The sequence below is a fragment of the Saccopteryx bilineata genome, chromosome 5 (assembly GCF_036850765.1).
Source record: "Saccopteryx bilineata isolate mSacBil1 chromosome 5, mSacBil1_pri_phased_curated, whole genome shotgun sequence".
NCBI classification, from domain to species: Eukaryota; Metazoa; Chordata; class Mammalia; order Chiroptera; family Emballonuridae; genus Saccopteryx; species Saccopteryx bilineata.
In genome coordinates this window covers 8874553-8891188 of record NC_089494.1, presented here as the reverse complement: position 1 = coordinate 8891188, position 16636 = coordinate 8874553, and the positions used below count along the sequence as shown (strand labels likewise).

General features: G+C 42.3%; 2 protein-coding genes across 18 annotated transcripts in view; one reads left to right on the top strand and one right to left on the bottom strand.

Moving 5' to 3' along the window:
* The window catches only part of TRIP12 (thyroid hormone receptor interactor 12), a 156344-nt gene extending 142048 nt beyond the window's left edge, over positions 1-14296 (bottom strand). For 6 of the 16 annotated variants that reach the window (XM_066279911.1, XM_066279917.1, XM_066279921.1 and 3 more), the window contains exon 1: positions 13211-13497. The gene's annotated coding sequence lies outside the window, so the exon portion shown is untranslated. Of the gene's footprint in view, positions 1-12622; positions 12761-12899; positions 13077-13210; positions 13499-14217 lie in introns of those variants that run through there. The other 10 variants (XM_066279919.1, XM_066279915.1, XM_066279920.1 and 7 more) reach the window with 5 other exon arrangements.
* FBXO36 (F-box protein 36) overlaps positions 13689-16636 on the top strand; it is a 77580-nt gene continuing 74632 nt past the window's right edge. The window contains exon 1 of one of the 2 annotated variants that reach the window (XM_066279952.1): positions 13689-13937. In XM_066279952.1, the coding sequence (XP_066136049.1) occupies positions 13842-13937 (96 nt within the window). In that variant the 5' untranslated portion in view covers positions 13689-13841. The remainder of the gene's footprint in view (positions 13938-16636) is intronic. The other variant, XR_010731900.1, reaches the window with a different exon arrangement.

Genomic DNA, 16636 nt, shown 5'->3' with positions numbered 1-16636 from the left:
TATGAAAACTAAAGTTACATGGTAAAAATGTCAACTTTAAAATAAACTGTGCCCTGGCCGGATAGCTCAGTTGGTTAGAGCATCATCTTGAAGCACAGAGGTTTAACAGTTTGATTCCGGTCAGGGCACATCCAGGAACATATCAATGTTCCTGTCTCTCTCTCACTCTCTCCCTTCCTCTTTCTAAAATTAATAAAAAAAATAAACATTTAAAAACAAAATGTTCAGGTAAGTGTATTCAAAGACATTCACTAGGCTACATTTTTGTCTTATTTTCCACTATTCTCATATTTCTCCTATTACTCCAATGGAGTTTATGAATAGCCCAGGGATACTCAAAGAATAGGAAGAATATATACATCTTCCCATGTAAAGATATGGGCAAAAAAGAATTCATAAAAAGAAACACAGAACAGAATAAAAATATATTTACTCAGTAGAGTTAACACTTGTCCGCCCTTGGAAAAGCACAGCCTCATCAACTCCTTGTCTAGAATGTCCACCTGACTCCATCTCCATTCCGCCTACCAACGCCCCCATCCCCCGGAGACTGCTAACCCATGTAAAGTACCACACAGCCAAGGGAAAGATTCAATAGAGGTTAGTTGCTGCCACTATTTAGAATGCCTTTTCTTATCCTTATCCCATTAATCTCATACCAGTGCACTGACCTAGGTCACTATTAAAATATATTATACATATTTACAGGAAAATATATCAGAAGGGTAATGAGGAATTAAATTTGGAATTCAGTGTAGTCAAGTATACATGGACGCAGATAATATAACTATTCTGAGAAATACCTTGGTAATATTTTTACCATGTTCTGTATTCCATCTAGTCACTTGATGAGGCATCTGGGTAATGTCTCAGAATTCAGTTTGATAGGTTTTTCTTTTTCTTTTTTTTTTTTTTTTTGTATTTTTCTGAAGTTGGAAACGGGGAGGCAGTCAGACAGACTCCTGCATGCTCCTGACCGGGATCCACCCGGCATGCCCACCAGGGGACGATGCTCTGCCCATCTGGGGCATTGCTCTGTTGCAACCAGAGCCATTCTAGTGCCTGAAGCAGAGGCCACAGAGCCATCCTCAGCGCCCGGGCCAACTTTGCTCCAATGGAGCCTTGGCTACAGGAGGGGAAGAGAGAGAGAGAGAGAGAGGAAGGAGAGAGGGAGGGGTGGAGAAGCACATGGGCGCTTCTCCCGTGTGCCCTGGCTGGGAATCGAACCTGGGACTCCTGCACGCCAGGCCGACGCTCTACCACTGAGCCAACCGGCCAGGGCCCAGTTTGATAGGTTTTAATGGTTAATTTTGTTCTCAAGTTTACCACCCTCCCTATAAAACTATTAATTCAAGGCCAAGGACTGCATCTTTTATATTTTCATAATCCCAAAATAGACCTAGGATTTAAATAAAGAGTGTGCTAAAATATTTATAATACCATTTGCTTATTGTTCACACACATTAATTCTACCTCCATTGCTAACTGCAGACTAATGCCACTAAGAGCAGAGATGTCCTAAATGACCATTTCTCTAGGTCTGAGAGTATTGGTAATGCAATTCAGGCAACACCTTTAAAAGAAAATGCAGGAAGCAGTGGCTGAAACCAAGATAATTTCTTCCCTTGCACCATAATTATAATACTAGCACTTAAAACAACTGTAGAATTTTTAGAACTGTTTTAGTAAATTCTTGACTTTATATTCCTTAGAACTGTAGATTAAGCCATTCCTAATTTTAAAACTCTCTTAAAAGAAAAATGGAAACTACCCAAATCCTTTACTATCAAGTTAAAAATTTAAATAAACTCAGCAGGCATCCTGAGAAAGTTTTAAGTTTCTCTGAATATAGTAAATTCTCAAAAGTTAATTATGCAATTATGAATTAATTTTCTTAGTAACAAGAAACAAAAGCATTAATAAGCTCAATGTAAGCAAATACAGGAATGAAGTAGAAAGTCCACTCCACAAGCCTGACCAGGCGGTGGCGCAGTGGATAGAGCATCGGACTGGGATGCGGAAGGACCCAGGTTCGAGACCCCAGGGTTGCCAGCTTGAGCGCGGGCTCATCTGGCTTGAGCAAAAAAGCTCACTAAGCATGGACCCAAGGTCACTGGCTCGAGCAGGGGGTTACTCAGTCTGCTGAAGGCCCGTGGTTATGGCACATATGAGAAAGCAATCAATGAACAACTACAGTGTCGCAACAAAAAACTGATAATTGATGCTTCTCATCTCTCTCCCTTCCTGTCTGTCCCTATCTATCCCTCTATCTGACTCTGTTTCTGTCCCTGTAAAAATAAAATAAAAAAATTTAAAAAGGAAAGTCCACTCCACAGAAGACAAATGCTGCTAGTCCAGTAAACATTAAGTTTACCGATTCTTGGGCCGATCCAAGAAATATAACTTAAATATCATTTAAAAGAGGTGCTACAACAAAGATCCCAAATGATGGTCTACTATCTCTTCAGTAATTCCTCCCAGTAGTGCTTAGTTTGTGTAATGAAAAGATACCTGGAAAAAAATGGCATGGCCTAATATACAGGCAGCTGAAAAGTAACACTAGACGGTTAGAAGAGGCAGACCCAGATTATTTTACAGCGCACCAAACCAAAGGCTGAATTCCCCGAGTCTTACCTCATAGCAGCAATTGGCAGGGCAAAACTTTTCAAAAGACAGGGTGAAGAACAGAGTAAAAAAGGTGACTCTGCAATTAATAGTCAAGTTTTCTAAGAAAAGTCTCTCGAGGCCAAAATGTGAAAACCTACACTAAAGTTCCTAATGATAGTCGAGAAATATTTATAAAACAGGTCTGATCACAAAGTTAAGTACTGAATCTTCTCAAAATTCAGACTAATTGTTGCCATCTACTGGGAGTAGGGCACAGATGCTTTTGGATTTGGGAAGGAGTCGAGATAGGTCAAATTTTCTCTGGACACTAAGCAGTTTTCTCTTGGTGGGTAGAAGAAACGAAAATATTTACTTCAAAAAGGCAAAAAATAGAAAACTGTCTAATTGTCTTGTAGAAAAATAGGCACTCTTGCCTGCTGTAGCAGAAATAGACTTCACAAATATTTTTATTCTAAAGTCCACACAACACCACAAATCTTGGTCTATACAGCCTTGACAGGTATAAAGTCATAACCTTGCACTAACAGCTGGCCTATCTCCACGTAAGAATCCAATTAATTCAAACTGCAGTCAGCAAAGTCTATAAGAACACTCTAGAAACAAAAGCTACTGAAAAAAGGTAAATATTATGGTTACCAGACCCCTACATAAAATGTTATTCTCTTTATTTTCCCTTCAGCCGCCATCTAACCTCATTTCTCATTTTTAAAGTCCTGTTGGACATACTTTTATAAAAGTAAAAGGGGTAACAAAGTCTACTAAGACATTAGCCAGAATTAAAATATTTAACGTGATTAAAGAGTAATATTAACTTGCACTTCTTAAAAGCATGTAAATACACTTAAACCACAATTCACTTTTATTTTAAACATTTTCTACTGCATTAGATGCTAAGCAAAAGTTTTCCCATGTATAAGACTGACAAATTATGGCATAATTCACAAAAAAATCATGTTATTAATTCTCAAACAGTACTGAATTTTTTTTTTTAAATCTCTGAATATACAGTTGACTGTATTAAGACAAAATGATTCCAGCTTCCTCTACAGGAAGAATTCGGAACTAAGGAACTAGAATCATCAGACACTTAATCAGCTCCTGCTTACTGAACAAAACTAACTATATATTACATAGGGAAACTGAACAAATTTTACCTCCACTGCTCCTAAAGCCCCAAAACTTAAAACAAAAACCTTTATCTGTAGTCCAAAAATGGAAGCAATTTCATTACAAGATAAATAAGATAAAAAAGCATGTTTTTCTTTTCAGTTCATTTACAAAATAAGTATTTTGTATCTTTTTCATGTTGTCTTTGCTTACTCAGGAATCAACAATAAATTTAACATGTCTGTTAAATCTAGTTTCTTAATTTCCCACTTGAGAACCTCAATAATCTCAGCCCAAATTTCTTGTGATTTCATCAATGTGGACCCTCTATTCCAAAGAGCCAGTTTATCTTAACATCAGAGCCTCACCAAAATTAGCTACCCGGTCTTCTATACCTATCCAAACAATCGGCTGGTTCACCTCCCTCCTCTCCCCATGCAGTCCTCCTCAGAAACTTCAACCCAGGGCTGAATTTCTCTCACCTTCTGAGTACCCACTGTATAAAACTCAACTTTGTACTTCTGTTCCATGCTGTGTTCTATTGTCATAATTTGATTCATCTGCAATAAAGTACACTTCAACATAAGAGATCTCATTGCATAAATCTCTTATTTCTCCTCAGCACTCTCCAAGAGGATAGAAACCTTGTATGAAACCAGAAATACACACACGAGTTACTGGTGAAATATAAATATTTATATAGCCCTGGCCGGTTGGCTCAGCGGTAGAGCGTCGGCCTAGCGTGCGGAGGACCCGGGTTCGATTCCGGCCAGGGCACACAGGAGAAGCGCCCATTTGCTTCTCCACCCCTCCGCCGCGCTTTCCTCTCTGTCTCTCTCTTCCCCTTCCGCAGCCAAGGCTCCATTGGAGCAGAAATGGCCCGGGCGCTGGGGATGGCTCCTTGGCCTCTGCCCCAGGCGCTAGAGTGGCTCTGGTCGCGGCAGAGCGTCGCCCCTGGTGGGCGTGCCAGGTGGATCCTGGTCGGGCGCATGCGGGAGTCTGTCTGACTGTCTCTCCCTGTCTCCAGCTTCAGAAAAATGAAAAAAAAAAAAAAAAATTTATATAATGGAGGCGCTTCCAAAACTCAGTAGAGCCAAAAATTGTACCCTAATTCATCTGTTCCTTAACTTAGATTTTCATTTTGAGGTTTCCCAAATGCAGGAAACCTCCAATTGGAATACATACAGAATACTTCTCTATGCTATAGTTATTGAGTTAAATTAGACAAAATAAGCGATTATCAACTAAATGAAACATTAATGGAACTCAGATGACAAGAACTACATTTTTTTCTAGATTCTTACTTACAATTTAATTTTTTTAATTAATTTTAATTTATTGTTAAATTGTTAACATGGATTCAAGTGTCCTACTCAATATAACACCCTCACCTCCAACCACGTGCCCCCCATTACAGCCCCTTTGTCCTAATTCCTTCACCTTCTCTGATCCCATCCCCTCATCCCCCTTCAAGAATTACATCTTAAGTCCCTTTCCTATTCCTCCCAGTCCAGTCCTGGTGCACAGTAAATACTCAATATGTACTGGTAAGTAAACTTCCATCTACTATTAAGCCTAAGCACCAAATGCTAAACCTGGAGTAACCAAGTTAATAAAATAGTCTAGCGTCTTAACAATGCCTTAAATAACTGATTTTTTTTATATGGAAGTAGCTGATTTTCAGGAGCCTAATTCTGAGAAATTTATATTCATTCTAGGATCCTGCACTCAGCTACCAAAGCCTGAAAATAAGGAAGTTAACAGTAAACTATGGCAATGATGCTAACACTAGTTCACAACAGCTTCCTTTTTTTTTTTTTCTTTGGTCACCAAAACAAAGTCTACCACTGCCACTTACCATGTACAATGCATTATGTTAGGAGCCTTCTGCCAGCCACTGTGGGGAAAGAATGAGAGAGATCTCTACCCCAAGAAGCCAGAGACCTAGTAAAGAAGATGCAAACAACTAACTATGTGAGACAGTGACCACTCTAAGTGACACAAAGAAAATGATAGAGAAAACAGAAGAGGGGAGAAGAGTGAAGAAGTTTACAGAAGCTACTGCAAAAAAGTGTGGACAGTATATGTAGCAACAGAAATATAAAATGGTGGAAGGGTATTAATCCAGGTAAGCAATCAAAGCTGGTGCTGAAGTTTCTGAGTATGTTCAGAGAGGAACAAACAGCTCAATCTGACTGCATGTAGCTAAGGTACAAAACCAACACGATTACCAAATACTGGGGCCACAGCAGAAGTTGTAGCATTTTCATGTATTTGCTATTTACAAAGCAACTCCAAGCACTTGGTTTTCAAGAATTCTAAAAAGGAGGTGGGGGAGGCCTTCAACATATGATCTCCATGAACCTGCTCTTTAAGGACACAAAGTGGCTTAAATTACAACTCAACAGTGAATTTCAAATAGGCTCCCCATAAAACTCACTTTGGGTTTCCAAGGCATCACACATGTTTACCAGCTTCTTCAAAATGAGTTAATTTGACCTTAAGAAGATGGCACAGGTACATCTATTTACTCAGCATGCTGCCCAAGGGTAGAATGAGTAACAGTTTTAAAGTCAGGGTAGAACTCATTGGTTATAACAGCCAACAAGTTGGTTAAAATACAAATTGAAATGCTGTAATGTCAAGTATTGCAGGCTTGTAGATAAGACATTTCAGCTTGTTAATAGCCTTCAAAAACCTACATGGGTAAAAACATCATTTATAAAAATTAAGAAACAAAGAGAATAAAGTGACGTATAAAACTCAACCTTATATTCAATAAATATACATATTGCATCAAAACATACTTAGGTAGTCAATGTTGCATCTAAATGATCAGCTAGTATATGTAAATAATAGACAATTAAAGAATATGAAATGGAGCGCTGGCCGGTTGGCTAGTGGTAGAGCGTCGGCCTGGCGTGCAGAAGTCCCGGGTTCGATTCCCGGCCAGGGCACATAGGAGAAGCGCCTGTCTGCTTCTCTACCCCTTCCTCTCTCCTTCCTCTCTGTCTCTCTCTTCCCCTCCCACAGCGAGGCTCCATTGGAGCAAAGATGGCCCGGGCGCTGGGGATGGCTCCTTGGCCTCTGCCCCAGGCACTGGAGTGGCTCTGGTCGCAACAGAGCGACGCCCTGGAGAGGCAGAGCATCGCCCCCTGGTGGGCAGAGCGTTGCCCCCTGGTGGGCGTGCCGGGTGGATCCCAGTCGGGCGCATGCGGGAGTCTGTCTGACTGTCTCTCCCCATTTCCAGCTTCAGAAAAATGCAAAAAAAAAAAAAAAAGAAATGGCTTGCCTTAATTTAATCTGTATGATTTAAAAAACTTGCAGTCTCTAAAATATATACCAATAGATTAAAAACAAAACTCCCCAAAGCTTTTTAGCATTAACAATAATCCAAAAAGTTTATCAAAACAAATAGGACATTAAGTCATTACAAAATATTTTCACTTACTGTATCATTTTATTCTCACAACACTTAGTCCTTTAATAAACATTTAAAGAATTCTTATTACAAGTCAGGCACTTAAAGGAATTTATAATCAGCTACGGAATTCCACTGTATACCCAAATATTTTCAAGTAGTATACCTATATAATATAAATATGTTCTAGATAGAAGGATGTTACCAAATGAGGTGATGGTCAATGATGCAATCAATGAACCAGTGGAGAAAGGGCCCTATGTTCCCATCCACCTTTGTAACCTAATTTCCTAAACACAGTGTTTAGCATATAAATGACAATTAACTCTAGGTTAGGTAGCAATAAACCACATTTTTCAGATCAGGCAGTTGAAACACATAAAGGTTAAGTATTTGCCCAAGGACACAAAGACAGAAAAGGCACAGCCAGCACTGGAAATAGGTCTTTCACCCTCACATCAGACACACACACTTTAACAGTGCTGTCCACTAAGGAAAGAACACTGAAGAGCAAGCAGCTCTTTACTCTAGGCCACTGAAATGACTTTCTAAATCAAGCATAATCATAAAACTGGCTATGACCAACAGCTTCTACACACTCGAGACAACATAGGTAAGTCTGCGTAACAGGTAAGTTCCTTTTTCTTCTGGCCAATCCAGTTTAATGAAACTACAAAAACCACAACTAAAATCTAAAAGGCCTCAAAGAGAAACTATTCAACAGACCATATCAATCTAGGAAAAAACTTCTTTTGTCAACAACCTAAAACTATCAATAAATTAGGATAGATTTAATTTAAAAACTGCACTATTTAAAATTAAGTTTATTGGGGTAACATCACTTAATAATATAAATTTCAGGTATACAAAGGAACTGAATTTTCAAAAATCCAGGCCTTTAGCCAAGTTAAATTGTATTTAAATCAAAATCAAAAGACTAGTTCAGCAGCAAGCACTCAATATATACAGAGTAAACTAACAGACTAGGCAGAGTTGTAAAAAACAGCTAGGGGTTTATGCCTTTGAGAAATCTGTAATATAGATATTTAAACTGCACACAGGCACTATAAAAAAAATACACAAACGGCCTGACTAGGCGGTGGCGCAGTGGATAGAGCGTCGGACTGGGATGGGGAAGACCCAGGTTCGAGACCCCGAGGTCTCCAGCTTGAGCACGGGCTCATCTGGTTTGAGCAAAAGCTCACCAGCTTGGACCCAAGGTCGCTGGCTCAAGCAAGGGGCTACTCGGTCTGCTGTAGCCCCCCAGTCAAGGCACCTATGAGAAAGCAATCAATGAACAACTAAGGTGTCGCAACGAAAAACTGATGATTGATGTTTCTCATCTCTCTCCATTCCTGTCTGTCTGTCCCTATCTATCCCTTTCTCTGACTGTCTCTGTAAAAAAAAAAAAAAAAAAAAAAAAAAAAAAAAAAAAAAAAACCCCAAACAAAAAAACAAAACAAAACATAAAGCTATGTTTTATATAAAACATGTTAAGGACTAAAACACCAAGATTATAACAATCTACAAATTATATTTATTGTATAACATTCACCAATTCTTATTCTATCACTCTGTCTAGGCACTCTGTCACAACAGTCACGAAGATGTGAAGAGTTTGTGATTATTAAACTAAATAGCACCCTGAGAAATCCACTGGGGCCAAGATCTTTTCCAACCAAGAAGACTGGTTGCACAGTGGGCAATGCCAAGCTAACATTATTGGTTTGGAATGGAAAGGAAAATAGCTATTATTTTCATTCAGGTTTATGAGTGCACCTTAATGCAAATTTTGCCTTCTGGAAGCTCATAATCCAGTCATGGAAACAAAAGCAACATGTCAATGAATTTAGCACTACGATCCCAAAATGAAGCAAGCATATCTAGATTCATTGAAACAAAAAATAAAAGTTTTAAGAAAGTGACTTGAAAGGCTGAGTTGAAATGAACCTAAAATGATTTAAAGGAAGGAAAAGTGCACGTCAGGCTAACAGTAGCAAGAACTTGAGTGAAGATGAGAAGAAACAAGCAGGTTGCTTTTTCAACTTGAGGCCATCAAATTCATCAAATTGCATCAGCAAATGAGGAAAAATAAAACAGCAACTGTTACCACATTTGCTCTGAAAGATCCCCACCCATCCATTTAAAATTAAAATAAAAAACCTCCCTAGATTCTATAAATAAAATTGAGATTCCAAAATGTTGTTCCTTAATTGTAGTCTCTGATATTAGATAGGCAGTTTCAAAAGAGCCACAAACCAAGAATAGGTACATATTCTGTGAATAATAAAATTGTAAAAAACAAAGTGCTGGAGAGGATGTGGAGAAAGAAAACATTCATGCACTGCTGGTGGGAATGCAGACTGGTGCAGTCGCTGTGAAAAACAGGATGGAGTCACCTCAAAAAATTTAAAATTTTGGACTGCGTTATGACCCAGTGATTCCACTTCTGGGTATTTATCGAAGAAACATGAGAACATTAATTTGAAAGAATATATGCATCCCTATGTTCATTACAGCATTATTTACAACAGTATTTTTTAACCACTGGTCCACCAGAAATTTTGTGCTGGTCTAAGTTAACCACCCTGATGTTGTATGAAGATTATAGTCTATAATCACTGGGTCTATAACTTCATATAACATTGGTTAACTCTCACGAACTGGCACCATTGGCTAAAAACCATAGATTTACAACAGTCAAGATTTGGAAGCAGCCCAATGCCCATTAGTGGATAAAAAAGCTGTGGTACATTTACACAATGAAATTTCTACTCAACTGGTTAAAAGAAAAAAAAAGGAAATTTTACCCTTTGCAACAGCATGGATGGGCCTGTAGAGAATTATGCTAAGTGAAATAAGCCACTCAGAGAAAGATAAGTACCATATGATTTCACTTACACGTGGAATCTAATGAACAAAATAAAATAAGAGACAGACTCAAAGATACAGAGAACAGACTGACAGCTGTCAGAAAGGGAGTTGGAGAAATAGATGAAAAAGATGAAGGGATTAGCAAAAAAAACTCAAGAGAAAAATAGTTGATAAAAAATGTAAAGAAATTTGTTTTAAATTTCTCTAAAGAGAATTACCAAATCTATTCAGTTGGCTGTATGGTAAAAAATTATCTAGCATGGTAATGCAAAATAAAAATCTTTTAACAGAAACTGGGCACAAGTTCCACTACTAATTTAGCACCAATTTCACATTATAAAGTGCTGTAACTTATCCTCAAACTACCATCAACCTCCCCCAATCACCACCATTGATAAGAAACTATTATCTTTTTTAAAATGACCTCCAAATAGCTAATATAATTTTCTGAAACTAGTATCTTACACTTATATTGCAGTGTAGTTTTTCACAGCCATTATATTCACTGGGTCTCACAACTACCCAGTGAGATAAGATAGTGATTGCACATCCTCATTTCACAAATAAGACAACTGGAGACCTGATAAGGTAAGTAAAAAGCTCAAGGTCACACAGGTACTTACTGTTAGGGTATGAATTCCCAAGCCAGTATGTATCTTTGCTAGGATGCTGTCTTTAAAATAGGATAAAACCTTATCTAGATAACATAAACCCAGTGATCTTAAATTAGAATGGAAAAGCAAACATTACTTCAAGTTTACTTTGCTAGAAATCATTGATTTTACCCTGGCCTAGCATCTCCCTTCATTTTTTAAATATAATTGTTTTACTTTCGCCTCTTCTAGAACTCTAACTGCCAAAAGTATTCCAAAACTTTTAGAAAGCAAATGAAAAACTAAAACAAAAAGTCTGTTCATGGACACAAACTAAGTGGTAAATGTCAGTCGAGCAGATTTAAAAACCACTCAAACTCCTGAAAAACAGGGGAACAAATGGAAAAAACGATAATCTTAATTACAGTTCTCCAATTCTTATGGATATTGGCACATTCATAGAAAGGCAGTTGTGGACAAAGCCCACAAACCCCAACCATGTTAATGTGCTCTCTGCTCTCTTAGGCTTAAAATAAATGAAATAAAAAACTCCCCACACAATCGCACAATGATATAAAAGCCACATTAATTCAATATTCCTGGCACTAAACATAGAGCAGGGAGTTTCAAAAGAATTAGAAATTGTTTACTCTAAAATTTACTCTTAATAGGAATCCCTTTGCATGATGTAAGTATGAAAATAAGCCTCATTAACACCCTCTGCAACTTATTGTCTCTAAACTACTGATAATTCTACTCCTTAACCCTGTGTCCCTCCTGCATCCCCCACCACTGTGTAAATGCGACACACACAGGCCTCATATATAGGCCTCTTGCTTTTTTTTCTCTTAACAACTAGGACCTTTGTTCCAGACTCGGTTTTTTACCCCACTCAGTAGCTCTTTCAACTCTCTGCCCCGTATATATTTTTGTTTTGTTTTGTTTTTAGAGAGGAGACTCAACTTGCCAGATCTTTTAAAAATTTAATGCCAAAAATATCTAGAGAGGCTGGAAAGGACTAGAAAGTTACACAGACTACTCAAGGGCCTACAAAACCGAGTAAAGCCAAGGAATCGGGTGATTTGGCAGCCCAGGCAGGATCGGGGAACGCCGACCAGGAAGGGAGACGCTGCAGGGGAGCAGTTGGAAGTCCGCTCAGGTCCGTTTCCCCACGCTATTCACCACCCCCCACCACCACCACGCACACGAACGTTTGCACACTGACACAGTCCCTCCCCCGATTAACTAACGAAGCAGCTGAACTATACCCACAGCCAGACCCGATGCTGAAGCGAAACCTCCCCCAGACCAAACGGCCTTATCGGAAACCAACAAATCTGTCCACGGGCTGAGCAGCAGCCCTTCCCGCTCTCTCCTCACCACGCAAGGGTAACCGACCCCCTCCTGTCCCCCAGCTGGAGTTCCAAAGTCTACGTTTCCCCCCACCCCACCCCCACCCCGATTTGCATGTGTTTTTGAATCTTCATTAATTCCTGCCTCTAAAAACAAAATGCAGGCTTTCCCTTAATTCTGAGGAAGGGAACGACACGGAGGGCAGGATTTGGGGGTTTTACCACCTTCGTTATTTGAACTCCCCTCTAACTTGTTCCTGAACTAGAAGCCTACACTGTGGAGAAAGGAGGCGGAGAGAGGGTGAACTGAAGGCACAGACGTTAGAATAGGTTTTATGTAACCCACATATAAATAAATTAATCGCCTGACTCGCTTTGAATGCTATAATATGACTGGAGTGACAACTGGTCCACCCCCCCCCCCAAGTCCTGGACCCCTCCTCCCAATTCCCATTCCATCATTTAGAAGGATGCTCGACTCAGCTCAGCCAAGTTTCTCGGCCTCTCGCATGCCCGCCGCCCCCAGCACGCCCGTGCCCGTCTCGTCGCCGGCCTCCCTCAGCCTCAACTTCCCCGACTCACACAACTGCCGGGCGCGGACCCCGTCCCCCGCCCCCAACCGTCCCCCGGGGCAGAAAGCCCCTCACCGCGGTCGAAAGTCACTCCGGCCTCTCCCTCCGCTGACCCTCGCTTCTCTCAACTGTTGTCACTCGAGCTGCTCCCTACTTTCCATTTCCGGGCCGTCCCCGGCCCTGGAGCCTCCCCTCTCCCGGTTTCCGGGCCCCCATCCCATTTCCGGGGAACCCTGGCCGTCCTCACACCCCCCACCTGCACTTCCGGCCCCCCACTTTCTCTCTTCCTAGACGCCCTCCACGCTCCGAAGCCCACTTCCGGGCCCCCCCGCACCCCTCGGGGCTGCCTCACCCCGGTTTCGTGAAGGGCCCTCCTCATTGCGGGGGGCCGGAGGGAGGGACGCAGCGACACCCCCAGCTCCCGCCGGCTCCGGGTCTCTCCGGCCGCGGTCGCCCTCGAGCGCCGGCCGCGCCAGTCAGCCCCCGGCCCGGTCCTTCCGTGCCGCCGCCGGGAGCAGGCCGAGTCGCCGCGATGACACAACCGGGCTTCCTGGGACTTTCGGTTCCAGCTCCTCCCCGCGCCCGTCACCCCCCCCCCCAAAGCTCAGCACATCCCCCTCCCCCTATGCCTGGCCCCAACGCTCGCCACTGCGCCCCGGTTACCTAGTTGGGCCCCAAAGTCTCCGGTCCGGACTCGGTGGCGCGGCAGCAACTTCCACTCGCTTCCCCCCACCCCCCCGACGGCGGCGGCGGCGGCTCCTCGGGTCCCTTCAATTATCAGCTGAGCCGCAGCACCGCGGCCGGCGTGCGCCTCCGCCCGCGCCGCCTCCCTGCCGCCCGTTCCAACGCCGTCCGGGAACTACTTTGCCCTCCGGCTGAGCTGACGGGCTGGCGCGCGGGAGAGACCCCGCTGCCTACTCGCGGCCCATCACATCGCCCCGCCCGCCTGCGACGCCCGGCCCGACTTCCCCGGCGGCCTGCGGTCTCCTCCCGACCCCTTCGAGGGACCAGGAAGGGAAGTGGGAGGCTTCACTTGATATCCCTCCGCCGGGGTCACCCCCCGCCCCTCCGTGGTAGCAGGAACTAATTCCCCTTCGGGTCACCGGAGACCTGAGGTGGAAATTTCACAGACCCGAGTTCCCTCAGACCTTTGGAAAAAGGGACGTCACCCCAAGTTAGAAACCTCCTGTCAACTCACAAGCGGGGTTCGATTGAAACTAGGGCTTTGGCCTCCTGACCCCAGTCAAGCCCCGCCCCTTCCTGGTTGTCTTAGCGACGACGGTGGCGTCCCAAGATGGCGTCGTGGCTACCGGAGACTCTCTTCGAAATCGTAGGACAAGGCCCAGCGCCGAGCAAAGACTATTACCAGTTACTGGTCACCCGATGCGAGGCAAGTGCGAGGCGCGGTTTACCCTCCCAACTCACTACATTTTGGCCCCGGGGAATCCCGGAACGCGGGCCACGCTAGGCCGAGAAGGACGGTGGTGGCCCGGCGGAAGCGCCTGGTCCCGGCTCCGAGCCGGCAGATTTCCTCCTCGTCACCTCGGCCTCCTCGGTCAGCCCTGCGGCCCGCCGGTCCCTTCCCAGCGCCGGCCTGGCTCGTCCCGGGTGAGCTTTCTTTGCCGCCCGACCACCCCGCCGTCTCCCTTCCTGCCCGCCGAAGTTCCTACCCGTCGGGTTCCCTCCGCGCGGAGAGAAACAGGCGTCCCGGGCTTGCGTGCCGCCTCACCTCAGCGTGGGAAGGAGGGAAAGAAAGACTCAGCCAAGTGTCCCGAGGAGGAGCCGGCGGGGGCGGGGGGAGAGGGGACGATCTCTTTCCCAGGGTAGAGCTTAATCCTGGGGGATTTTTTTTAAAGCACACTGTAGTCTTGACGTGTACCACGGCCACATCGTAACTTCCTTAATTCTAGGGGGGACCGATCGTAGAGAGGCTTGGCCCTTACCTTTCGGGGAGCCCCTGGGTCCCTTTGAAAGTGTGCGGGGGGTGGGGCTTGGGGGGGGGGTACGAAAATGTTCCCGCGGCTCAGCCCCACCCAGAATGACATCTGCTCCACCACGGTCAGACCAAGGATTCTGTTATCGCCGGAGTAAAGTAACCATCGGCCTATTTTTATGACTCTTCGGGCTCTGGAAGGTGGGCTTTTGGATGATTTATTGTGCCCCTGAGGGGGTGAACTTGAACTGGGCCTCCCCGCTCCTCTCCGATTCCCGGCCGAGTGTACGCCTGTCACGGAGATAGGGATTCCTGCACCTTGCCTTTTAATAGAGGGTATTCCTATAAAATGAAATTTAAAACTTTGTAGGGATTTGTTTTGGTACAGATAGTGAATATTTTACCAGTATTTCCATGAGCCCTTAAATAAAGTAGGCAGAGAATGGTTTTTAGTAGCTTCAAAATCACCTTTTAAAGTCGAAATAATACATATTTTGTTTTCTAAATCTAAAATTTATCAATATTACAAGAGTAATGTTAATATTGCCACGTGACAGCCTATCAAAAATAAATATTTAATTAAACTTTTTTAGACATTTTTACACAATTGGAATTTAATTGTTGAAATTTCCTTTTTTGTCTAGTTTTCAGGAATGACTATTTTCCATTCACTTTAAGATGTATGGTCCTAGCAATGCTTCACTTTCTAACGTGAGTGATTAAAACTGATCATTTCTTCTTAACCTTTACGACTTCATTTTTTATTTTCATTTACCTCATGTAAAAATGTTCTCATTTTTATTTTACAGTTTTTTCCGTAACTTGTCTTAAAAAAAAATTTTTTTTTTTTTTGAGCATTTCTTTTTCTTGAGGGTCTGGTATTAACAAGTGTACTCTATTTTGTAGGCCTCAAGCTGAATACTTGTTTACTTTTTGTTTTAGTAAATTAAGCAAAGCGGAGCTCCTGGCAGTAGTTTTCCCCAAGAATGCTTCTGTTGTTGATCTTCTTCAGACTTTGATCTCGGGTCCGACTTGGGCACAACCCTTCTTTTTTACTCTGTTTTATGAAGTCTTCCTCCCACCCTTCACCCTCCACCCAAGTATTCTTCATTTTTTTCTCTTTCTTTCTCTTCATTTTTTCTTTTCTTTCTTTTTTTTACAGGCCAAAAAAGTCTCCTTTATTTTAGGCCAAATTTTTTCTGTTAGTTGCTTATGCATAAAACCTTTTCCAGAGATGATCCATTTTCTTTTTTAAGCAGACTAAAAATATGTTCACTACGGTTCTACTAGGGACAGTTGATCTTAAATCTGATTAATCCACTCTCTTTTTAAAGTCAGATTTGTTGCAAAAAATAGTAAGCCAAAAAATAGTCTTTCAGTCAACTATCTTGAGAATATGCTATTTTCTAACCACAAGGTAATTTTCCTAAGTCTCAACACAGGAAACCAAACATCTAGCAAGAGGTGGTCAGACATAAATAAGTACTAAAAGACTAGAATTCAGATGTTTTATAGGATGGACTTTTTTTCTGAAGTACCGTTCTAAAACTTATTCTTGTACATTTTTTCTCTCACTTTCTCCCTGCCTCTATTCCCCCAAAAGTTGTGTGTTATTTAAAATATGCCCTAGGTTTAGATTGATCCTTCTTTCACTCTGATTCCCTTTTTTATACTTTCTACTGCTTTTGTTTTTATTGGCTTTAAATCCAAGTAACTGCACACTTCACAGGGATTTGAAGGCAGATAACTCCGATTAGTGTCATACCACCATTGCCAAAGTCTAGAATAGAAATGTTGTGCATAAACATTTCCTTTGCCTCTTACTTATACAGTAATATTTAAAAATAAAATTCTTTTGCCTGGACTGTGGTGGTACAGTGGATAAAATATCAACCTGAAATGCTGAGATCTTTGGTGCAAAACCCTGGCCTTGCCTGGTCAAGCAATCAATGAACAACTAAAGTGAAGCAACTATGAGTTGATACTTCTCACTTTTCCATTCCACACCCCCTCACTCCCCGTAAAATCAATCAGTAAAATCTTTTAAAATTTTTTTAGGGCTTACAGAGGCATTCCCAGTTAACAACTTAATAACTTGATGCCATATTTTTGTTTGAGTTTTGTTTTGTTTTTTAAAAGGGTCTTATAGAATACAC